This window comes from Myotis nattereri, assembly GCF_964212035.1.
Source record: "Myotis nattereri genome assembly, chromosome: 1".
Taxonomy (NCBI): domain Eukaryota; kingdom Metazoa; phylum Chordata; class Mammalia; order Chiroptera; family Vespertilionidae; genus Myotis; species Myotis nattereri.
The window spans coordinates 192,555,466-192,578,366 of NC_138075.1; the positions used below are offsets into that span (position 1 = coordinate 192,555,466).

Genomic DNA, 22,901 nt, shown 5'->3' on the forward strand with positions numbered 1-22,901 from the left:
TTGCAGGCTTGGTCCCCAGTGGGGGACATGAAGGAGACAGCTGAGCAATGACTTTCTCTTATCACTGATCTTTCTATTGCTCACTCCCTTCCTCTCTGAAATCAATAAAAATAAGTATTAAAATAAAATAAAATATGTAAACTATAAGAAACATAAATCTTATTTATTTAAAATTATCTTCATATTTCTTCCACTCATAAAAATTGGCACATAACCATTTTGGGGGGAAAAAACTAGAGTCTTATGAACAGTTAATTTAGGTTAATTCTGCTATTGTGTGTACAAATACTTAAGAAATGTTGGTTTCATAAAAAGTTCTGATTATCAAGCTTGCTGCCCTGCCCCCTCCTGTAGCTCTCCTCTGCCCACTTGTAGCTCGCTGCTCCACCCTCCTACTGATCTGGTCGTGATGTGGTCAGTTGTTAGGCTTCATGGCATAACGACCATTTGCATATTATATCTTTATTATATAGGATTACTCTGACTGCAGTATAAAGATGATACATTGTGAAAAGCAGGCTATATATTAAGATATTATAATAAGTACTTATATATGATATATAATGTACAACAATTATAATCATATTCATATAAAGTAGAAATATTAAAATATTCTTGGGAGATTGTTGCAGTTTTCAAGATTATATCAATTCGCTTTTCTGCCTTCATATTTAAAACCCTACCACCCTTAACTTTGTAAGGGACTAATGTAATACTAGTCAAGCTGAATGGAATTCTGACTTAACTATTTCTACCAATATTTAGACACAGTCCTCAAAATAAAACTTAGCTTCCAGAGGAACAGAACAAGTTATTATGGACATTGGTAAGCTGAAACATTTCCTATTCATTCCTGAAGGTATTCAGAAGCCATCTTAGAACTCTTTTCATCCTGTATGTATCCAAGTTCATCAAGGACACTTCTTTTTTTTTTTTTCTTCATAACTAACTACAGAACTTGCTATTTATTAATCAAGTGAGTATTTCACGCCTGGAGCCAATTTTTCATAATACCATAAATTTGGCTTTAATAAAAAAAAGATTCATGTCATGCATATTCTTAATGATGCCATATGGTAAGCAGAGCCAGTCAAATTTTAATGGGATTTTGATAAGGAGTTGAACAAATTTCATGATGCAAAGCACAAAGAGCAAAGGCAGCAAGCAATATATTTCCACATAGAGTGGTTAAAAATAATGAAACCATCCTATCCAGGCACTAGATTGCATGCTGTATGCTTTACACATATGATCATATTTAATTATTGCACAACTCTAATTAAGTAGATACAATTATTCCCAATTCAGAAGAGATACTGAGACCGCAAGCCATGATGTAACTTGCAAGGTCATATAATCATTACAAAACTGAACAGAAATTCAAACCCAAGCGTGTCTGACACTAAAGTTATTCCTCCTCTCTAATGACTTCCTTTAGCAAATAAGAGCCCAGGGAAGAAAGAAGAAAAGTGAAAGTTGTTTCTTTCCATCATGTGACAATGTGTTTGCTGACCCATCGCTCAGGTAAAACCTAAGTTAGGAGGGGAGACCTGAAATCAAAGGAAAACATGACCAGGCCAAAAGCAGATGTCTGGATACAGAAGTCAGTCCATGGGAAAAAGCTAAGGGAGAGGTACAGAGAAGGCAAGTCTAGAAGATTCCTTGTCCCTCCATACAGGCACCAATTTTCTTTCTTAGCTCTAAAAACCTTTATTATTAATTTTTATTCTTCAAAAACACTTGTGATATTATTAGATATATTTTCCAAGAGTCGATGTAGTTGATAACTACAGAAACGTCAATTTTTTATTTTGAAGGTAAATTTCAAGAATGCCCTAAATGCTCCTCAAGAATTAAAGTTTATATATTGTAACACTTCAGTGATACTATCAGTTCATTTTGATAACAAGTCAGTCATTGTTTTATTTATATTTACATATAGATTTTCAAAATTAAGTTAGATTTTTGCTATGATTACTCTAAGCTCCAATTTCAACTAGTCAGAAATTCAACCAAAAATTCAAATGATTGGAATTATTTTATTCTTCCAAATATAATTACCTAGTTTGATTAAAAAAAGAGACAAAGGACAAAGAAACAAACATCAAGTAGAAATGTATTGTTTAATTTTAATTACTTTTTTAGTGAAATTAGAAAATTGGCATACCTCATTTCCTTTTTAATCACATTACATAATTCACTCTATTTGTTTATTAATTTTTTCCAGAGTATAGTTTTAGTATAGTAATGAGCATGCCAAATAAATGTTGTATACTTAACATCAAAATGCGTTTATTATGATGACAGTGAAGTAAATTTAGAATTAAAAAGTAATTAAATTAGTTTTTAAAATGATAATTAAATTAAGGTAAATTGAAGTCAGCCAGGCACAGTGTGTGGGAAGAGAACATTTGGAGAAACACATCAGGGATAAAACCTGAAGCCAAGAAGAACGCATCTAGAATGGCCAGAGGGGCACACGGCTTAAAAAGCAGCTGAAGAAAGAAAGGGGCAACCAGATAGGGAACGCTTAGTGGGCCATGGTAGAGGGTCTGGACTTTCACGTAAGAATAACAGAAAGCCATTGAAGAGTTTTACCCAAGAAAGTTGCATGGTCAGATTTAAACTTTTCAAGAAATCACTCTAGATGATCAAGGCAAGGGCAAGAAACAATATGGGGAAGAAGTTAGGCGACTAGAGCAGTGGCTCTGTAGAAGTTGATGGTGTCCTAAAAGGAAATGTTGGCAGTGAATTAGGTAAAGGAGATAATAACTAGGTGTGAAATAACATGTATAGTAAAAGCAATAAAGAGTTGATAAATGAAGGAACTGTTTTAGAAAGATAACAACTTTGACAAGGCCTAATAGGCATTCTTTGCTCTTAATAAACTAAACAAAATGATCTTATTCATCACTTAATAAAATTACAAAAATCAAAAGCAAGTAAACATTATTAACTTTTATGCTATCACCCACGTACAAAAAAAATACTTTTCAGATGAACAGTGTTTATTTATACCTTTAAAATAAATAGTCTCACATCAAACATACCATTTACAAATATAAATCCTTACTTTTTTAAAAAAAATCACTTTCCAGATTTTGCGTTTTGCTTAATGTTCAAAATCATTATTGCTTTTCTTAAACTCTTCTATCTTTTCTGTATTTAATTATGCCCTGCTGATTTCTTTATAAGCAATTCTTAAATAGTTAATATATTTTAAATAAAAATGAAACATCCTTTAGCTTCTGGAAAGTTCTAAGAAATATTTTCTTCTTGTCTCTCTTCCATAGTCCCTTATATCCTGCAGATGACCATCTTTCCTACTTCATAGAGGAGAATAGCCAGAAATCCCTCAATTTACTGCCCTTCTCTGGTCCCATCACAGGTCGACATCACACTTATTACCTATTTCTTCCAGTCTCCGTGGAAAGGGTCCTCCCTCCCTGGCTTCAGGTAACTCTGGCACCATGTCCTCATGAAATCTAATGCAGTGGCACTGTGGGACCACTGTTCCAGTTCTCATTCCCTACAATTCCTCAAGTCACAACTCGGACAACAATCCGCTTTCTTATATTTCAGACCACTCAGTTCTTTGGTCTTTCCCATTAGCATATCCATGTTGATGTTTCTTCCATCTTAAAACCACCTGCCATAGCCTTTCTAACAAGATACCCAATTCCTCTTTGCTTTATTGACTTTTTAAAAGGCATCATCAAAGGCTGTTTATATTCCTCTGCTCATGTGATGTTTGGGTATGCTTCATTATGATGCCCATTTTAAATAGGACAGGAAAGCTCAGGAAGGTTAAATAAACTTTCCAAAGTATGACACAGTTTGGATAGAATTCTAATCGAGGTATTCTTATTTAAGGCTTTACTTAGCAATATAAATCTTGATGCCATCAGTGCCATTAAATGTAATTCTTCCCTTTACTTTCATTTTTTAAAGATTCGATCCATATTTTACCTAAAGGAACATATGTGAATAATGAGAGTACAAATTAATATGTGATTATTCTAAGTACATGACCTTTTACTGATTTTTAACCTGTTAAAAGCTATTACATAAATATCAATGCATTTTTTGTTTTTTTATGGTAATACTTTTAAAAAATAATAAAAGATAAAGTATTACTAGTATATTGTTTTATTCTACAGAATAATAGCTTAAAGATGTTGTAATTTATACTAAGGTGAGTAAAAGCATGACATGATAAAGAAAACATATTTTATTTAATTTACCCAAATTCAATTTTATCAGGATCAAATAGTTCAAGGAATTAACACTACATTTTAGAAGGGTAGTCTAATTGTACATAAATCAACAACATAATGACTATTATCTCAACTAAGTAGTATTAAGACTTACATAAGACTACTGCTTACAGTAGATAATTGCTAGTTTGCTCTGGTATATATTATGATTTTCTGATTATTTAGCTATCCTTTTCAACTAATTTAGACAGATTATTGCTCCAACAAAAGTAACCATTTAATGTCAGTACACCTTTGTCACTAAAGTCCTTCAAGTGCTCATTTATTCTGTAAACATTCAGTGAGGATCTACTATGGGCAAGGCACTATGGTCAGGCACTCAATGTAGGAAGATGGAGAATGGGTGACACAGTTGCTAGCTGAGGTAGTTCCAGGAGATTGTCGGTAGCACATGAACATTACTAGTAACCTCAGGAAACCTCTGAAAGTAGATTCATTTAAATATAAACATTTAACCAAGTGAGCATATAGGCAAATTATATACAAACGCAATTTAATATGTCATATATATTAATGACTAAAGTACACCCAACATTCCTGTCTTTCTCAAACGTCATAGACTCTAAAGGAACAAGATACCTTCTTTGGTTATACAGAGAAACCACATTTCTTTTCAGAAAATGTAAATCTGCTTCTTCATATAAAGGAAGTACTACTAGTGTGGAAAGTACCATGAATATTTTCCTATCTCTGCACGGCTAGGGTTTTCTGAACATAGACAAGTGGAATTTGGGTTAAAAGTCAAACCAGGGAAGTTAAAAGATGACTGAGTGACTGAACAGATAGTGAGAGGCATCTGGAAGGATCTACCTCCCAGGAGGTAAAGACGTTAACATTTCAAAAGATGGGGTGTGTGTGGGGGGGTGTTTAAGCCCAAGGCCATAGATTTATATTCCAAAGGGTTTTACATTAGGAAGCTGAGGTTTCTCTTCCTCTCTCAGGAGAGGAAGAGAGCATCTGTCTAACAGCTCCTATGTAAATGCCCAGGTTGCTAACCAGGGGCTCTTCTCCATGGGGTAGGATCTCCCTTCTGCTACTGGCAGAGGCCACCATCTGCCTCTCTTCGCGTTGCTCTGAAGGGGGCATGGAATGCTAAGAAGGGATGTGCTTATTGCTCTAAGTGAAATAATAGTCTTCCTGGATCCAGAAACCTCATAGTTGCCTTCAGAAAAAAATAAATAAATGTACATATTGAAATCTTATGCTGTAAATCAGAGCTTGGGGGTGGTGGTGGTGGGGGGGATAGTTTCTTTGAAGACTGAGCTTCATTATACTCATTTTCAGGCAGATCAAGTTACCTTAATAGTCAATAAATGATCTTATTCAGCAAAAACAACACACTGATTTTCATCATTTTGTCGTAAGATTTCAGTGCAATTAAAAGCAAGGGGAGTTTAGTGTACCAAAGTAAGGCAGCCTAAAGAAACAAAGAGAAAAACCACTTACTTGATATTATCAAGACAGCCCGATTCAGGTTTCAGAATGGCAGTATGATGAAACATTTTATATAAAGCAATCCCAAGGAAGATTACATTAAGCTGGAATGTAAAAGGTACTATTATGTAGCACAACTGGACTAGAAAAGAAGTACGTCTATTCAAAATAACAGATGAGTTGCTCTGGGAAATTAGCTCTCACTACACTTTTAAAGGAATTGGATCGTAGATGATTGCTTAGTCTTTTAATAAAGGCAAGAAGCCAGTTTGGGGATTGGAATACCAAGGAGGTACAAAGCACTGTTATGCCAAGTACACACAAATACTAAAATTGATCTGTTTTTGAACCACCAGATAAAAAAAATAGAAAATTCTGGTTAAATTCTGATATTATAACCAACTAGGCTTAAGGTAGTGGGAACCTCCAATGAGGGTGTTATATTACTGGAGCCAGAGAGAGCATATGATTTAAAACAATAGAAAACAAAAAGCTCCAGTGTAAATTCTATATATCATATATACATAAACTGTATAGAAAACCACATGTCAAATTGTCCTTGATCACCTGATTTGTTTATATATTTCAGAACTTGGGATTGGTGGGACTAGGGAAATCCAATTCTAAGCCCCACCTCTAAGAAGTTCTTTTCTGAATAATATGGGGTTATGATCTTTTATTGAATTCAAAAAGTCTGGAAAGTAAAAGTTTAAAAAATTCATTGGGTAACCAAAAAGCCTAGCCCCAACAGAACCCATTTGGTGGCAGAACCTGATGTGCATGGACATAAGGATCTTCATGTCTTTATTCTATTTGATATTAGTTTTCCTATAAATTTTTTTCTGCTGAAATACTACTGTTTGGTTTCAGAGTCTTGCCTACTCCCTACTGTGAGTACTGGATGCTATGTTTGATTTGGAGCAACTGCTTATTTCCCACTAGGGATAATATATAATATGCAATACAGGTACCATATAACCTTGATAACGTTTGAAAAATGTCTGAATTTCAAAATATACCTGGCCCAAAGGATTTCAGAAAATGAGTTGTAGACTGAGACTTTATTAAAAGTCAAAAGGCTATTTTTTTCAAGAAACAGATTGCAACTTTTTATTTTAAATTGTTAAGTTTGTAAATGATTCTAACAATTATATCTAACTGAGGAGAAATAATTTCTATTTGAAATAAAGATATTATGCATCTAAAATAAAAAAGAGAAGGTATGACCGTGGAATGCTTCTTTGTGGCATTTTTATATAAAATCATTTTAAATTCTAAAGTTTTTAAGAGTTATATATTTAAAAAAAACTATAAGGAATAGTAAGATATTTTGCCACTTTCTAATTTCTGGTTCCATTCATAATTCAAATTATCCAAATGAAAATGAATGGAGATGTAACGTTGGTCAAACTTAAAGTCATCACTATTCAAAATCTACAAAACCAAATGGATTATGTTAGATCAGGCTCCTCAGAAACCGTAGCAGTACATAAACTTGAAAATGCATATTTTCTTCTCGCAATGGTTTTGATTACACATTTTACAAGTAGAAAAGTAGACTATAATGAGTGTCTAATTGCTTGAATTTATGGGGTCAAATAAGTACAGGCTTTTCCCAAATTAATCTATGTAAATTAAAGATAGTCAGTATAGGGATAGTAACAGTTTCATTTCTTGAACTGGAAAACACATAGTTAATTAGGAGTTCTTACCATAATTATCAAGGTCGCTGGTCCTATAAAACTCCAAATAAAGTAGGTGTCAAGTCGGAGCCAACATCTGCAATGAAACACAAGGGAGAGAAGGCATTCAAGGACTGGGTATGGGACATACATCAAGAGTGAGCGAGTGACAGAGAAGAATGTGAGCTGCACAGCACTCCACTGGGAGAGAGGAAATATTACATTGCTTGTTCATTTAAATGCTGAATTACGTGCCCAATTTCTGACAGCACTATTGATGGAGTAAGATAATTACCCCTGGAGGAAGCAGAAAAAATGGCACTGGGCCTATTTGCTAAGGCCTTTTGTCTGTCATAGAAACCTTAAAAAAAAAGAAAAAAGAAAGGAAAAAGAAAAAGAAAGAGCCATACACATAGTCTTTAAATCGAGTAGCCTTAAGCTATCCTTTTCTCTTCAATTATGGTGCTACATAACCTGTCTATCAGCTGTCAGGCAAAGTGACATTTTCCTGTCAAGAAGATCTCAGGAAATTCGGTACAAAGGAGAAATAAAATTGGTATCAGAAGATTGAAGTTTAATTAGGTTGGGCAGCCAACCTTTGAGAGTTCTTGAATCTTCAAAAGTGCATTGTTACTGCTAGTGCTTCTGGGGTTGCAAATGATCCTTAGCATCCCATGAAGTTGATTCATGACCCAAAAGTAAATTATTAATCACTTAATTTCAGCTACATTTAATACTCCCCCAATTCGTAAAGCCTCTGGGAAATTACATTTTCATTCTCCAGGATGACAGGAAGACAAAATGGAAGTGACTAGCTATGAGAAAGATTAATGTAAATTTTGAACAAATTACATTTGATGTTAAAAATCATATCGTGAATTATTTGCCATTTTTCTATATTTGAGCCATGATTTAAAAATAAAATAGCTCCAGTTGAAACTATTAAAGAGTGATTTGCTAAGTGGTCTAAAACTGCAAGTCTTAAGTATGTAAATATAGTGTGGGTTTGAGTTTTTGGTTTTTTTTTTAAATAAAAATGTTATTTAAATCTCAGGAATAATGGAATACTAAGAAAAGCTATGAAGAAAGGAATTTGTAAATGTCCATCAGTAGAGGAATAGGTAAATAAAATATTTTTAATTCATATGGTGCAATGTTACAAAACAGTTAAAAGGGAAGACAGAGCTCTTTATATCAATAGGATAGGTCACAATAATAATTTTTTTTTAATTTAAGTTCTTTATTGTTTAATGTATTACATACGTCTCCTTTGTCCCCCACTGACCTCTCCCCGGCCGCCCCCAACTCCCAGCACATGCCCTCATGCCCAACCCCTATCTGTGTCCACTGGTTATGCTCATATGCATGCATTCAAGTCCTTAAATTTAAGTGAAAAAGTAACATGAATAATTTATACCACATACCTTTGAAATGTATATATACATGCCTAAAGGAATACATTTTTGACAGATACATATATGTATGTAATATTCTTTTAATTGAAGGGAGAAAAAATAACCAAACTCATTTAGTAGTTGCCTCTCACATGAGAGTAGAGAGGATTAGATAGAAGTGGACCAAAGGGACTTTAGCCATATGTTTTATTTTAATAATTCCTGAAAGCAATGTGCCAAAATTCTAATAGTTTTAACACCTGAGTGATAGGGGCCCAGACAGTGTGGCTAAGTGGTTGAGTGTCAACCTAGGAACCCAGGAGGTCACAGTTTGATTCCTGGTCAGGGCACATGCCCAGGTTGCTGGCTCGATCCCCCATGGGGGTTGTGCAGGAAGCATTCAATCAATGATTCTCTCTCATCACTGATGTTTCTTTCTCTCTCCCCCTCTCCCTTCCTCTCTGAAATCAATTAAAATATATTTTAAAAACATTTTTTTCTGGACTTTTAATTTATAAAAGGTTCAAAGCTACATTTTTAAGCAAAATAAATAAATAAATAATACCCATATTCCCTGAAAAAATCCATTTCAAAACAATAAAATATAGCCACCTTCTATTAAGTTAAATACATGTAATCTAATTTTAATAGAAGTATAATATTTATACTCCAATAAGAAACTGACTACAAGTTCATGTTTTTACACAGACAGATAATTTCTCTATTTAAAATAGACATAATAATCCTATTTGAAAAAAATACTATTAGGGAAACAATCAATACTTAAATTATCAGCCATTATTTTCTTTGAGTAATTGGTAATCTTTTGTTGTGCTGTTGCTCAACAAATTGGGCCACAGAAAATAAGAGTGTGGTGCTGCCAATGAGCAGAAACTAACCAGAGAATGTAAGGTTGAAATATGAACACTGTCTTCATTCTGATAGAGGCTGGTTTGTCACCACCCTAATAAAGGTGGGTACAGTCAGCGGGGAGGCAGGAGGGGGAATATTTATGGGTCCCTAAGTTCTCAACAAAGACCATTTTTTCCCCCTCAAGATAAGAACAATAGAGGACAAGGCATAAGGCATGGACCTTCTCCCAGATTATAAAACACACACATATACACACCAGGAATGTTGCTGAAATTATAACATGATACAATGCTAATGTTACATTTAAGAATGAATGTCAATTGTACATGGTACAGACCCTGTCTTTTGTAGGTAGAACAAGTTTTTGACACCTAATTTGAGAACTAAAACACATTTTTAGCCAATTCTTTCTAAAGGAAAATGTTTCAAGAACTTCTGAAAAAGTTATTCTGAAATTTAATAACTTTTTAGGAAAAAAAAATTAAGTTACATTATTACAGAGTATCTTGGCCTAAGTAGGGAATTTCAAATTATAAATAATCTCACTAAATGTTTTCTTAATATGAAATATTGTAAATTTTAATCAAATAATTAAATGTTATCATTATAATGCTTTACTTTTTAAAAAAACAGTCTCAGCTTAGCAAATGCTTTATCTGGAAATGTATATGCTTTTGGTATAGTGATCTCTAAATGTGGAAGTGAAATCACTTTAGAAGTTATTATTTTTATCCTTTAAGAATATTCTTCAACATCGATTTGCTACGATAGGTTTAAATTCCCTTTGGAATCGAGCCGTGGACGAGGCAGTAGGAAACACTTTGAATGCGCTGAGAGAATCGTCCTTCCCTGAGTGCTGGCCGGGCTTCCCTATCTTCTGAAAGGCCGTGTGGCAAGGATCCCTTTTCTAATTTGACTGCCATATGGCCACACCTGCTGTTGTTTGTGGCCACATGCTGGCTTTCTCAAAGCTTTCTGCATTTCCTCTCTTTCCTATTAACTACCTTAACAGTTTGTATGATTCCCTGTGCGAAGGAAGTGTACATTACCTGCATAACATGTAACACTGAGGTGTATGTTACATGCCTGGGCACATATATCTCACTTCATAGAATTCTATAAGCACAGGCCATTCAATGTCACTTGGATGCAAGGCAAAACCACCGGTTAAGGCAAAACAAGGCCAGCTTAGTAAAATGAAAACTAGAGGAATTACTTACTGAAATAAGCACAATAAAGACCAGCTTGCAAATGGCCAGATAGACCTGCTGTTGAAGAATAGGATTTATCTGAAATTTGCCTTTATCCACTAAGTTGCATTTAATTTGTTAAATAATTCACTTTAATAGGCCATTCTTGTTTAATTTTTAAGATGTCTATTTCTTTTTAAAAACAAATTCAGCCATGTGTATAATCTATAATTTATGTTTACACAGTAGTACATGTCAAGTGAGATGACTTGAAGTTGAAATAACATGTTTATTTGAAGCAACTCATAGAAGAAAATTTTTTATGATACCAGATATATTCCAGAATTCAACGGAGCACTTGTCATATACATAAACCTTAAGTTTTCAAAAAATGTGGTCTAATACAAAGATGTCATTAAAATTATTTTTGTAGCATTTTTCAAATTATGAAAGCAGCATATATTATTATATATGATGAATTCTTACTGCATTAACACAAGTGTATTATTTTAGCACTCTAAAGAAATGGAGCTAATTCACAAGGATTAATTATTATTTTTTCCAGAATTATTCTCCTTCCAAAATAAATAAACTTCATTACAAATTAAATGGTAAAGACGTTGATATCTGGATTAATCTATAAAAATATCAATTACTAATCCTGCAAATACCACCTTCATATTTACTCAAAATGGAGAAAAATTAAATAATGAATCAAATTAAGTTCTCAAAACAAAACAAAAAGAAAGTCAGATTTCTAAAGTTTATTCTCTTCTTCTAGTTAACTACATCTCACCATTTTATTATCATAAATCATTTATGATTCTGTGATTAGAAAAATGGTTAGGTCAATTACCCCATTTACATATATATAAATGTCACCCAAAACATCTGTTTTACAATGCTTTTAGGTACTAGTTACAGAATGTCATTCCTTCTTCAAAGTTAGCATGTTTAATATGGTATCATTAAGATGCTTTGAAACATTGTATTGTCTTGCCTGTTTAAAACGCTCATCAAAGTAAACATCTGACTATGGCCAGTTTTTCTGATGTAATGTAAATTAGCAATGGTACTTGTTTCATCTTCTATAGGACCCTAAATCACAGACCACACTATCCTTGGTGAGTATCAAATGTACCCACTAACCAATTTTTGGTTAGTATTAGACAATGAATTTATAAGGCTTAATTATATTAGGTTGTTCATAAGATGTGTAAAGTAAATTATCTTTTTGTCTATAGTAGATGCAGATCTCTATATTTGTACCTCATATATAGGGCAAGATTTAGAGAGAAAAAGAGGGAATCAAGCTAATTGGGGTCAGAAAGAAGGAAGAGAAGCGTAAAAGTGACAGATACATACTTGAAGCAAAATTACTTGAGTTTTGTTAATCCTCACCCAAGGATATTTTTCCATTGATTTTTTTTTTCTTTCTTTCTTTCTTTTTTTTTTTTTTTAGGGAGAGTGGAAGAGAGAGGGAAAGACAGAGAGAAACATTGATGTGAGAGAAACACATCGACTGGTTGCCTTCAGCATGAGCCTGGGCCTGGGAGGAGCCTGCAACTAAGGTATGTGCCCTTGAGCTAAATAGAATTTGGGAGCCCTTGGTCCATAAGCCAACGTTCTATTCACTGAACCAAATTGGCTAGGGCTGTTAGAAGAATTTTTTAAATGTCATTTTCTTCACAGCACACGCAGGCATCACCTTGAAATACTTTGTGAACAAGTGCATGAACTGGAACAAAGGTTGGCAGAGAGATGAAGGAACAGAGTGTGATCAGCAGTAGGTCAAGACCAGCATTTGTGGTCCAGCTACAGTTTTGGGTCCTAGAATTCAAAACTAGCTCCTATACATCAAATATAGATTATGCTATCTTCATGTCCCAACATGTTATTTTAAAAAACACACACAAGGATTTCATTATTTCTCCAGCAAAATAATCCTACATTTTTATGGTGGACTACAAAGGTAAGAATAGGACTCTCTTAAAATTTGTTAACAGTAAATGTTGGAATTATTCCGATAGTCCCATGTGGTTTAAATTAACGTTCAACTTTATGGCCAATACCTAAATGTAAATAACAAGACAGCAGTCCTGATATTCTCTGACACAGTTCTCATATGGGAAACTTCTTAATACAGAAAATTATGCCTAACCAACAATTCTTATATATGATGGTATTTTTATGTCCATCCATAGGGTTCCTAGATGCTAAAATGGTGTTACAATAAGACCTCAATCTCTATTACACATATACATAAAACATGCTGTTGGCTTTTAATAAAACAACATAGAAACAGGCAGCTGCACTCCTCACATATATACTGAATGATTTTCTTGATATATTTCAATAAAAAATACTTCTCCGTCATCTGTACTGTTTCCCACTGGCCAAGCTAGATTCGAAGATATCTGGTGATAATATATCAACAAGGTAGATGTTTCACATCAATGAAATGTTATAAGATTAGTTTACATTATATAATAATATGCTTAGAGAAATATTCCAAATGAATATATACTTTTCTATGAGTGGCTTGCAGTGCTTAAAAATTGTGAAATGTATTAAATAAAGCTGTGCATACAGCTTGTAGATAAGTTCAATGTTCCTTGGCTAGGATCTTTCTTGAATACTACTATAATCTAGTATTTTTAAAAATCAATAATTACTTTTCTACCAAATGACTATGCTACTTAGATAATGAAGTGAAAATAAACATTGAGAGCTACTTTTTTTTAGAGCCGTTCTTAAGTTAGTGAGCTGGGGAGACAAATCTGACTTAATAGATGATTTATAACACTTTTCACATCATAAAATTTGATTTCAATTGTTTTTAAGAGCTCGGCTATGCTTTTAGTCCTCAAGGATGTTCTGATCCGTTATAAATGTTCATGACCTAATCGACATCTTTCAGAAACCCCTAACCAATGTTCAAGCCCGTATTTTAACTCTTTGGCTATTATTCGGGCTTTAGTTCTTTCTAGCATGCCCCTTCCATGGAATCTATGTCCAGTCCTTTTCCAATCTACCCATCACATTAACCATTGCTCTTTCAGTTATATATTTAGATTACAAGGTAAGTGCTATAAACTATAAATTTGATTTTTTTTTCTTTAAAAAAATTAGCTATTCAAACTGTTTTCATTTTGTGGCAATACTGAGGTAACTAAATGAACTGATAGTTTTCAGGTCATAAAATGAAAGTATTTAGCACTGAATTTCAAAATCTGTCCTGTTTGAATTATTGCAAAGTCAGTGCGGGCCTATGTCTTCTCACAGTACCATATTAGGTGGATTCACTCAGTAAAAGAAAGATACACAAACAAATAAAATGGAATGCCAATTATTAATAGTGTGATTTAGACCTGTGGTCCACTTTATGGGATTTAAAAAAAATATTTTGTAAGTGTCTGATTATTGTGATTAAATGTTATTCTGAGTACATTCTCAATAATAATATCAGTACAGCTAAAAATATTTCATTAAGCAACAGAAAATAATAGTAAGAATCTCTTACAAGCAATGCGAATTGATGGCAAACTATGCAACTTCTCAAAATCACATTATGTATTATTTGTATCTCAATACGTGTTTTGTACATAATAATCAATTCAACAGCCCTAGTAACATTTCAGAGTGAAACATATCCTAACCAATCAGCCAAATGGAATAAGATAGTTACCACTATCCGTATCAAAAAATATTAACTTAACCTACAAAAACAATTTTATCTCCTACCATTGATATGATTTTCTACTTTTTAGAAATGTAAGCTGTTATCATTATTAAAGATCTCAGAGAAAAAAACCTCACTGTCAGTATAACAAAATACAATTATGTACATTAAGAGTAGAAAAAGGGAAGACATATCTATTATTTAGATTACTGTAATATATTGAATAGTTTTCTTCTCTATGCATTCTAAGCAGTTGAGACTAAGGAGTAAAATATTAATAATAATGAAATTCTAAAAATAAATGAAATAGACTTTCAAGGCATAAAAATCATTAACCTTAAGAAAAATATACAGAAAATGACTGATAATATGTGTCTGAATTCTTGCTAATTCCAGCTTATTTAAGACTGTGAAGTATACACATTTGAGATAAAAATTCAATGTGGCACATAGGAACACTGGCAAAAAAAAACCCCAAAAACCTCGAGAGAGTAGAGTTACATAAAAAACAAAATCATGTGAAGATGAATAAGCAGGGAGTGAAAAATGCCATTTGAAATGAACAGAAGCTAAAATAACAAAGACAGATTTAATAATAAGGAACAAGATATATATGCAGACGGCCTTCAAGTTGTGTAAAAATTCCTTGCTTACATCTTTCTTTGGGAAGATTCTTGATTAAACTCCTGATGGAACATGATCTGCTCATTTCAGATCCTCACGTAAATGAAAATGACTGAATGATGTTTCTGTTTTCAATACCTGCTTCCTCAACGGGCAAAGCAGCAGTGCCCAGACACTGGGCTGCATGAATTCCCACAGGGTGGAAGTTAAACAGCGTCTCCATGTGTTCTAAAGGTTCTTCTGTGGACAGTTTATTTAAAAGGTGTAATGGGCACATTAAGTGTTCTATGCCTGCGTGTGATAGAATGTTAATGCAATTTTCCCTACCCTTTTCTTTCCTCGACCCTCCCTTTTATCTTTAACTGTTTTGCTTTTCTTTGGTTTGGGAAAAATCATAATTACGAGCCCGAACTATTATTAAAGCTTGTTTTAAATCAGTGCCTGGGAAATAAATTAGCCTCTATTCCCACACAGTAATAATGTCAGTAAATGAAGGCTTCCAGTTATGGTGCAGGAAATTAAAGCAGTGATGGCCAAAGCTTTAACAAAGTCACAAGGGACTGCACATTATTGATTCTAAGAAAAGATAGATTCCTACTCTCCAGAAAATGACATCTATCTCAAAATAAATGACTAAAACACAAAGCAAACAAGTTGAGTCAGTTCCCTAACAGGAAAATCTGAAAATATCCAAAGAGAAAAAAATCAACATAAAATATAAATAAGAGCAAATCAGTAACTACAAAAGAACAAAACTGAATGACTTAAACACAATATTTGGAGTAGTATACGGTGACAAATAAGTATATCATTAAATTTAATATCTTAGAGAGAAAATATGTTAATTAAAAGGTAAAATTCTATGACCTAAAAGGAGTTACTGCTAATGGGTTTATTTTAGGGGTGATGAAAATATTCTAAAATTAGGTAGCAATGTTGAATACATAATACAGTGAATGTACTAAAAAAAATTGAAGAGTGAATTTTATAGTATGTAAATTATATCAACAAAGGTGATTTAAAAAAAATCCTGTGATCTAAAGTTAAATTAAAAAAGAATTGCTGCCCTAGCTGGTTTGGCTCAGTGGATAGAGCCTCGGCCTGCAGACTGAAGCATTCTGGGTTTGATTCCGGTCAAGGGCACATGCCCGTGTTGCAGGCTCGATCCCCAGTAGGAGGTGTGCAGGAGGCAGCCAATCGATGATTCTCCCTCATCATTGATGTGTGGGATTTTTTTTCTCTCTCCCTCTCCCTTCCTCTCTGAAATCAATAAAAATATGTATAAAAAGAATTGCTATTAGTTACATTTAGACAAATAGCTTTCCACAGCCTGTCACTGTACCAAGAAGAAAATTCAACAGACGTGAAATGATCTTCTTTTAATGGAATTGTTGGTGTCTCTGCACCAATATATATTCTGTTTTAACTACACTCCCAATAACTCTGTAGTCCTCTTCTCATTATTCCCTCCTTAAGAATCCTTTCTTCTGAGAAGCGACCTGCTTTATCACCAGCATATTCAGGCTGCTGATTGATGGTGAAAAGGCATAATATTTAGCTTATTAACTTCCGAAAAACTGATGTCATCTAACTTCACCCGGTCCTTCACTATTGCTTAAAAATCTTTTTTCTTGCCAAAACTGGTTTGGCTCAGTCGATAGAGCGTCGGCATGCGGACTGAAAGATCCCAGGTTCGATTCCGGTCAAGGGCATGTACCTGGGTTGCGGGCACATCCCCAGTGGGAGATGTGCAGGAGGCAGTTGATCGATGTTTCTCTCTCATCGATGTTTCTAACTTTCTATCTCTTTCCCTTCCTCTCTGTGAAAAATCAATAAAATATATTTAAATAAATAAATAAATAAATAAAAATAAAAATCTTTTTCTTAATGTCTAACTGGCTCCTTATCACATTTTTTGTAGTGTTCACTTCAAAGCTTTCAGATCTCCTGTCCTGTCAACATGACCTCACCTGATCACTCAGCAAAAATCAGCATTGCCTACTTGGTAAAAAGAAAAGTTCTTCCACTTCAAAATTGACCTTATAGGGTGGGAGGCAACTGTAGGTTTACAGTTGTTCATATGAAAAATAATACAATAAAGATTAAGTAATAATACAAGAATAAACTGTTTCGCTGAATCAGAACTGTAAACCTACGTTTGCCCCACCCCGTGTGTGTTCTTTACTTCTCATTCACCTCAGAAGATAGGGTTCATCTTATTTCAAAAACATCCTAGTTTAGTGGAAATAAACTTGACTTGTTTTGTCACACGTCTGCAACTATCAAGCTCTATATGGGCAAGGCAATGAACTTATCTGGTCCTTAATTGTTTTCATCTGTAAAATTATTATCTTGGACTTGGGGAATAGAAAAGACACTTTCAGTACTAAATCAAGCTTTTCCTCATCTTATATCCAATCTTAGACTTTTCTACCCCTCTACAACCTTCCCTTTCACTCAGCCCATATTTATATACTAGAGGCCCGGTGCACAAAAATTTGTGCACTCGGGGGGGGGGGGCGGTTTCCTCAGCCCAGCTTGTGCCCTCTCGCAGTCTGGGACCCCTCGGGAGATAACGACCTGCTGGCTTAGGCCTACTCCTGGGTGGCAGAGGGCAGGCCCAATCCCTAGGTGCAGCCCCTGGTCGGGCTCAGAGCAGGGCCAATTGGGGAGTTGGGGCGCCGCCCACTGTCATGCACAGAGCAGGACGGATTGGGAGGTTGTGATGCCGCCCTCAGTCTCGCTCAGGGTAGGGCCGATTGGGGGATTGAGGCACCGCCCCATGTCACACTCAAGGCAGAGTCGATGGGGAGGTTGTGGTGCCACCCCTGTCATGCACAGAGCAGGGCCAATCAGGGGGTTGGGGAGCTCCCCCCTGTCACGCACAGAGCAGGGCCCATCAGGGGGTTGGGGCACCTTCACCTGTCAAGAACAGAGCAGGGCCGATAGGGAGGTTGTGGCCCCGCCCCCTGTCTGACACAGAGCCGCAGGACGATCAGGGGGTTTGGGCGCTGACCCCTGTCACACTGATTCTGGTGCCGGGAGGCCTCTCAGCTCCGCTGATCCCAGTGCTGGGAGGCATATTACCCTTTTACTATATAGAATAGAGGCCTGGTGCATGGGTGGGGGCTGGCTGGTTTGCCCTGAAGGGTGTCCTGGATCAGGGTGGGGGTCCCCACTGGGGTGCCTGGCCAGCCTGGATGAGGGGATGATGGCTGTTTGCAGCTGGTCACACACCCTTCAGGGTGGGGGTCCCCACTGGGGTGCCTGGCCAGTCTGGGTGAGGGGCTGAGGGCTGTTTTCAGGCTGGGACTGAAGCTCCCAACTGCTTCTTTTTTTCTTTTTTTTAAATTTATTCTGGGCCAGCTTTAGCTCTGAGGCTCCAGCTCTTAGGCCTCCGCTCCTGAAAGCAGGTATCTGGTTTGTTTCGGTTCTATAATCGAAACTCTGTATCAACTCCAGCTCTGAGGTCCCAGCCGGCTGAAAGCTGGTTTCTGGGGTTTTGTTTAGCATCTATATTTGTTACAATGTTTGAAACTGCAGGCTCAGAGGCTGGCAAGGCAGGCGGGGAACTTTGCAGTCCTCCGTCACTGAAGCAAGCAAGCCTCATGTTAGCTTCAAGCTGCCTGGCTGCCAGCCGCCATCTTGGCTGGCAGTTAATTTGCATATCTCGCTGATTAGCCAATGGGAAGGGTAGCGGTCTTACACCAATTACCATGTTTCTCTTTTATTAGATAGAGAGCTGCAACTCTAAGCAACTATGTAACAAATATAGAAGCAAAACAAAACCCCAGAAACCTGCTTTAGTCCACCGGGCTTCAGCCAGCAGGATCACAACATTTTAAGCAAAGGCCAGAAACCTACTTTCAGCAGCGGAGGCCTAAGAGCTGGAGCCAAGCCTCAAAGCTAAAGCTGGCCCAGAATAAAAAAAAAAAAGAAAAAGAAAAAAAGGAGTGGTTGGGAGCTTCAGTCACCCCCAGCCTGAAAACAGCCCTCAGCCCCTCACCCAGACTGGCCAGGCACCCCCGTGGGGACCCCCACCCTGAAGGGTGTGTGACCAGCTGCAAACAGCCATCATCCCCTCACCCAGGCTGGCCAGGCACCCCAGTGGGGACCCCCACCCTGATCCAGGACACCCTTCAGGGCAAACCAGCAAGCACCCACCCATGCACCAGGCCTCTACCCTATATAGTAAAAGGGTAATATGCCTCCCAGCACCGGGATCAGCAAAGCCGCGAGGCCTCCCGGCACCAGGATCAGCGTGACAGGGGTCAGCGCCCAAACCCCCTGATCACCCTGCGGCTCTGTGTCTGACAGGGGGCGGGGCCACAACCTCCCTATCCACCCTGCTCTGTTCGTGACAGGGGAAGGCGCTCCAACCCCCTGATCGCCCTGCAGCTCTGTGTGTGACAGGGTGCGGCGCCCCAACCCCCTTCCCCACGGGCCCTGCTCTGTGTGTGATGGGGTAGAGCCATAACCTCCCCATCGGCCCTGCCCTGAGTGTGAGAGTGGCGGCGCCCCAACCCTCTGATGGGCCCTGCTCTGTGCGTGACAGGGGGTTGCGCTGCAACCTCCCCATCGACCCTGCCTTGAATGTGACAGGGGACGGTGCCCTAACCCCCCAATCGGCCCTACCCTGAGTGTGACTGAGAGTGGCATCACAACCTCCAGATCACCCCGCTCTGTGCATGACAGGGGGCAGCGTCCCATCTCCCCAATCGGCCCTGCTCTGAGGCCAACCAGGGGCTGCACCTAGGGATTGGGCCTGCCCTCTGCCACCCGGGAGCAGGCCTAAGCAAGCAGGTCGTTATCTCCCGAGGGGTCCCAGACTGTGAGAGGGCACAGGCTGGGCTGAGCGACCCTCCTCCCCCCCGAGTGCACAAATTTTTGTGCGCCGGGCCTCTAGTATATTATAAATGAGGCATGAGATATTTTGTCTAGGAATCTCCTCTTATCAGCATGATGCTTCTCACCCTTAGACAAGGTTAGGACTTCATTTTTAAAAAGCTTTTATTACTATTATCACCTGAGTTAATATTTTCACTATTTCTCAATCAAACTTCTTCAGGGTGCAGATAATACTATGAAGACTACTTTTTACTGACTTATCTCTTTTCACACCTTCCAATTTGGCCTCTGCTTTTAGCACTTTATCAAAATAGTTGCTGCAAAGGTCAAATGATTTTTCCTCACTGCTTATCCTATTTGAGTTATCTTTGACATAAAACACTATGGTTTTGAAACACCATCTTGAAACTTCTCATTTTCCCTGACCCCTATCTTGTGGTTTTCTTTCTAAGGCTCCGGTCACCTGTTCTCTTTTCTCTTTTTATTTTCAATTTTCAATCTTCAACCCAGGTACTAAATGTGGGTGTTCATCAGAGATCTATCTTGGTCACACTTCTAAGTTTTTCCTATTGAAATTTTCATTCATGCTCAGGATGCCAACTGTTAAACTGATGTGGATTACAAAACTATTTTTCACTGAGCTCCTTGCCAGTATGCTGGACATCTCTACACGTATCTCTCGCCAATTTGAAGTTACACTGAATATGCAATTCATCACTATATCCCAATACCCACCTAGGGAAAAATGTAGACTCCCTATGCTCCCATAGTCTTTCTTCCTGTTAATGACATAATTATCTCTCCAGTGACTAGAACTGACATGCCTGGAAGAAGAGAAGCCATCAATATCAGGGACGGCACTGTCCTCTGAAAACACAGTTTAATAGAGCTAGTTCTTCATGACAAATGTCTCGATGCTCTGAAAAATATTAAAGTAATGCTCTTCTTATAATTACTCAAGGTTATGATTTACATTTGAAAAAGTTCTGCTGTTTGAAAACCGCATCATACTGATTCTCAGGGCTATTTTTTTTTCTTTTTACAAAAATTCAAACCATGAATTGAATTATCCCCATTTGATCCTCCAGTTCCTTCATGTATTCTTGTGAGCTGATAAAAAGACCTTAGCTTCCAAGAAAATTCTGTTATTTCAAGTAGATTTACAAGGAAAGAAAAAAAGAAAGAAAACAGCAACTCACACTTTATCTGTTCCATAACTCCTGTAGTCTACCGCAGCCGACACAGCCACAATGAGCGCGGGCATACCGTAGCCCACCAGGTAGAAGTACTTCCTGCGTGAGTGTTCACTCTCAAACACCTCCACCAGCATGATGTAGAGCTGCACGCCCTCCAGGAACATCCAGGTGAAGGCGGCCAAAAAGAAGAAGTGTAAGAGGGCAGCAAACACCGCACAGGCAATCTAGGAAGAGGAACCAAATGGTTGAGTCAAATTACTACTAAATAAAATATTAGAAACTGCCGTAAAATTAAAATAAATATTTATCAATACTGCAGTGAAAATATAGGTCTGCAAAAGAATAACTTGGGTAAGATTCTTAAAACTCCGATATTAAAACCTAATGAAATATAACCTATCTTTGAAAACTATAGTTAACATTTTACAAATGGCTGAGGGATGACAGCCTAGCATTATAATAAAGATTATAATATTTAGGGAAAAGTTCTAAGAGCCTACTGATAATTATTGTTGAGGTTAATCTAAAGATTTCAAAATAAACCTCAGAAATTTCTTCTCTTGGCTATAATTATGTATGCACTAATGTTTTAATTGCTAGAAAAATTCTAAAAACAAGGAGAAAAGTTCTTAAAATTTAATAGTATAATTAATTACAGCATTTTATAATTGATTATTCATTACTGTTACTTCTATTTTTTTATATTTTATTGATATTTTACAGAGAGGAAGGGAGAGAGAGAGGCATAGAGAGTTAGAAACATCGATTCAGCTGCCTCCTGCACACTCCCCACTGGGGATGTGCCCGCAACCAAGGTACATACCCTTGACCGGAATCGAACCTGGGACACTTCAGTCCGCAGGCCAATACTCTATCCACTGAGCCAAACCGGTTAGGGCACTATTACTTCTAATTTATTTCTTCCCTGTCTTGTTTCAGAAAGGACCTATGGTAGCATTGGGAAATCATGCTACATAGGTGTAAAATTGGATCAGCTCAAAATAATATTCCGAAAGTGCTTTTTCTCTCAGGTTTCTGTTATTGTACTAAATGTTAGTTTAGGTAAGCTTGGTCAAAAAAGGCAGCCAATAGTTCAAAACTGCTTGAACTACTTTCTTTGGCATGTTTTACTTTTATTTATTTATTTTTAAAAATACATGTTTACTTTATCTATTTTTAATCCTCATCCAAGGATATGTTTATTGATTTTTAGAGAGAGGGAGGGAGAAACACTGATATGTTGCCTCACATATGGGCTGCAACCAGGGATCGAACTGGCAACCTAGGTATGTACCCCAGTGGGAAATCGAACTGCCACCTTTTAGTGTATGGGATGAGGCTCCAACCAACTGTGCCACCCAACCAGGGCTCTTTGGCATATGATGTAAGGCACTACAAGTTTCAGCTGACCACATATTAATTTTATGTCAGTTCCAGAAGTTTTCACTACTTTGGGGATCTTCATTTCTTATAAAAGCCCTAACTAAAACCTATAGCTCCTACTAGAAAGGGGCAACAAATTTATAGAAATTATCAAATTAGCATGGATTCAATGATGAGTATGGTCCTTGAGAATGAGACAAGGTAAGTCAATTTCTTTGGATAAGAGAGGTGACAGTGAGAGGGAGATGAGGCAGTCAAATGTCAGAGGGCTAGAGAGAAAGCAGAGCCTACCCACTGTGCGGGATGCAGGAGAGGACA

The 22,901-nt window shown here is 36.9% G+C and overlaps 1 protein-coding gene across 2 annotated transcripts in view; it reads right to left on the reverse strand.

Annotated features, from left to right (window-relative positions):
- Window positions 1-22,901, reverse strand: part of ADGRL3 (adhesion G protein-coupled receptor L3) — a 771,395-nt gene that overhangs the window by 62,729 nt on the left and 685,765 nt on the right. For both annotated transcript variants that reach the window (XM_081093223.1, XM_081093222.1), the window contains 3 exons: window positions 21,204-21,424; window positions 7,424-7,490; window positions 5,724-5,815 (listed from right to left, as the gene is read on the reverse strand). In XM_081093223.1, coding sequence (XP_080949349.1) covers window positions 5,724-5,815; window positions 7,424-7,490; window positions 21,204-21,424 — 380 coding nt within the window. The remainder of the gene's footprint in view (window positions 1-5,723; window positions 5,816-7,423; window positions 7,491-21,203; window positions 21,425-22,901) is intronic.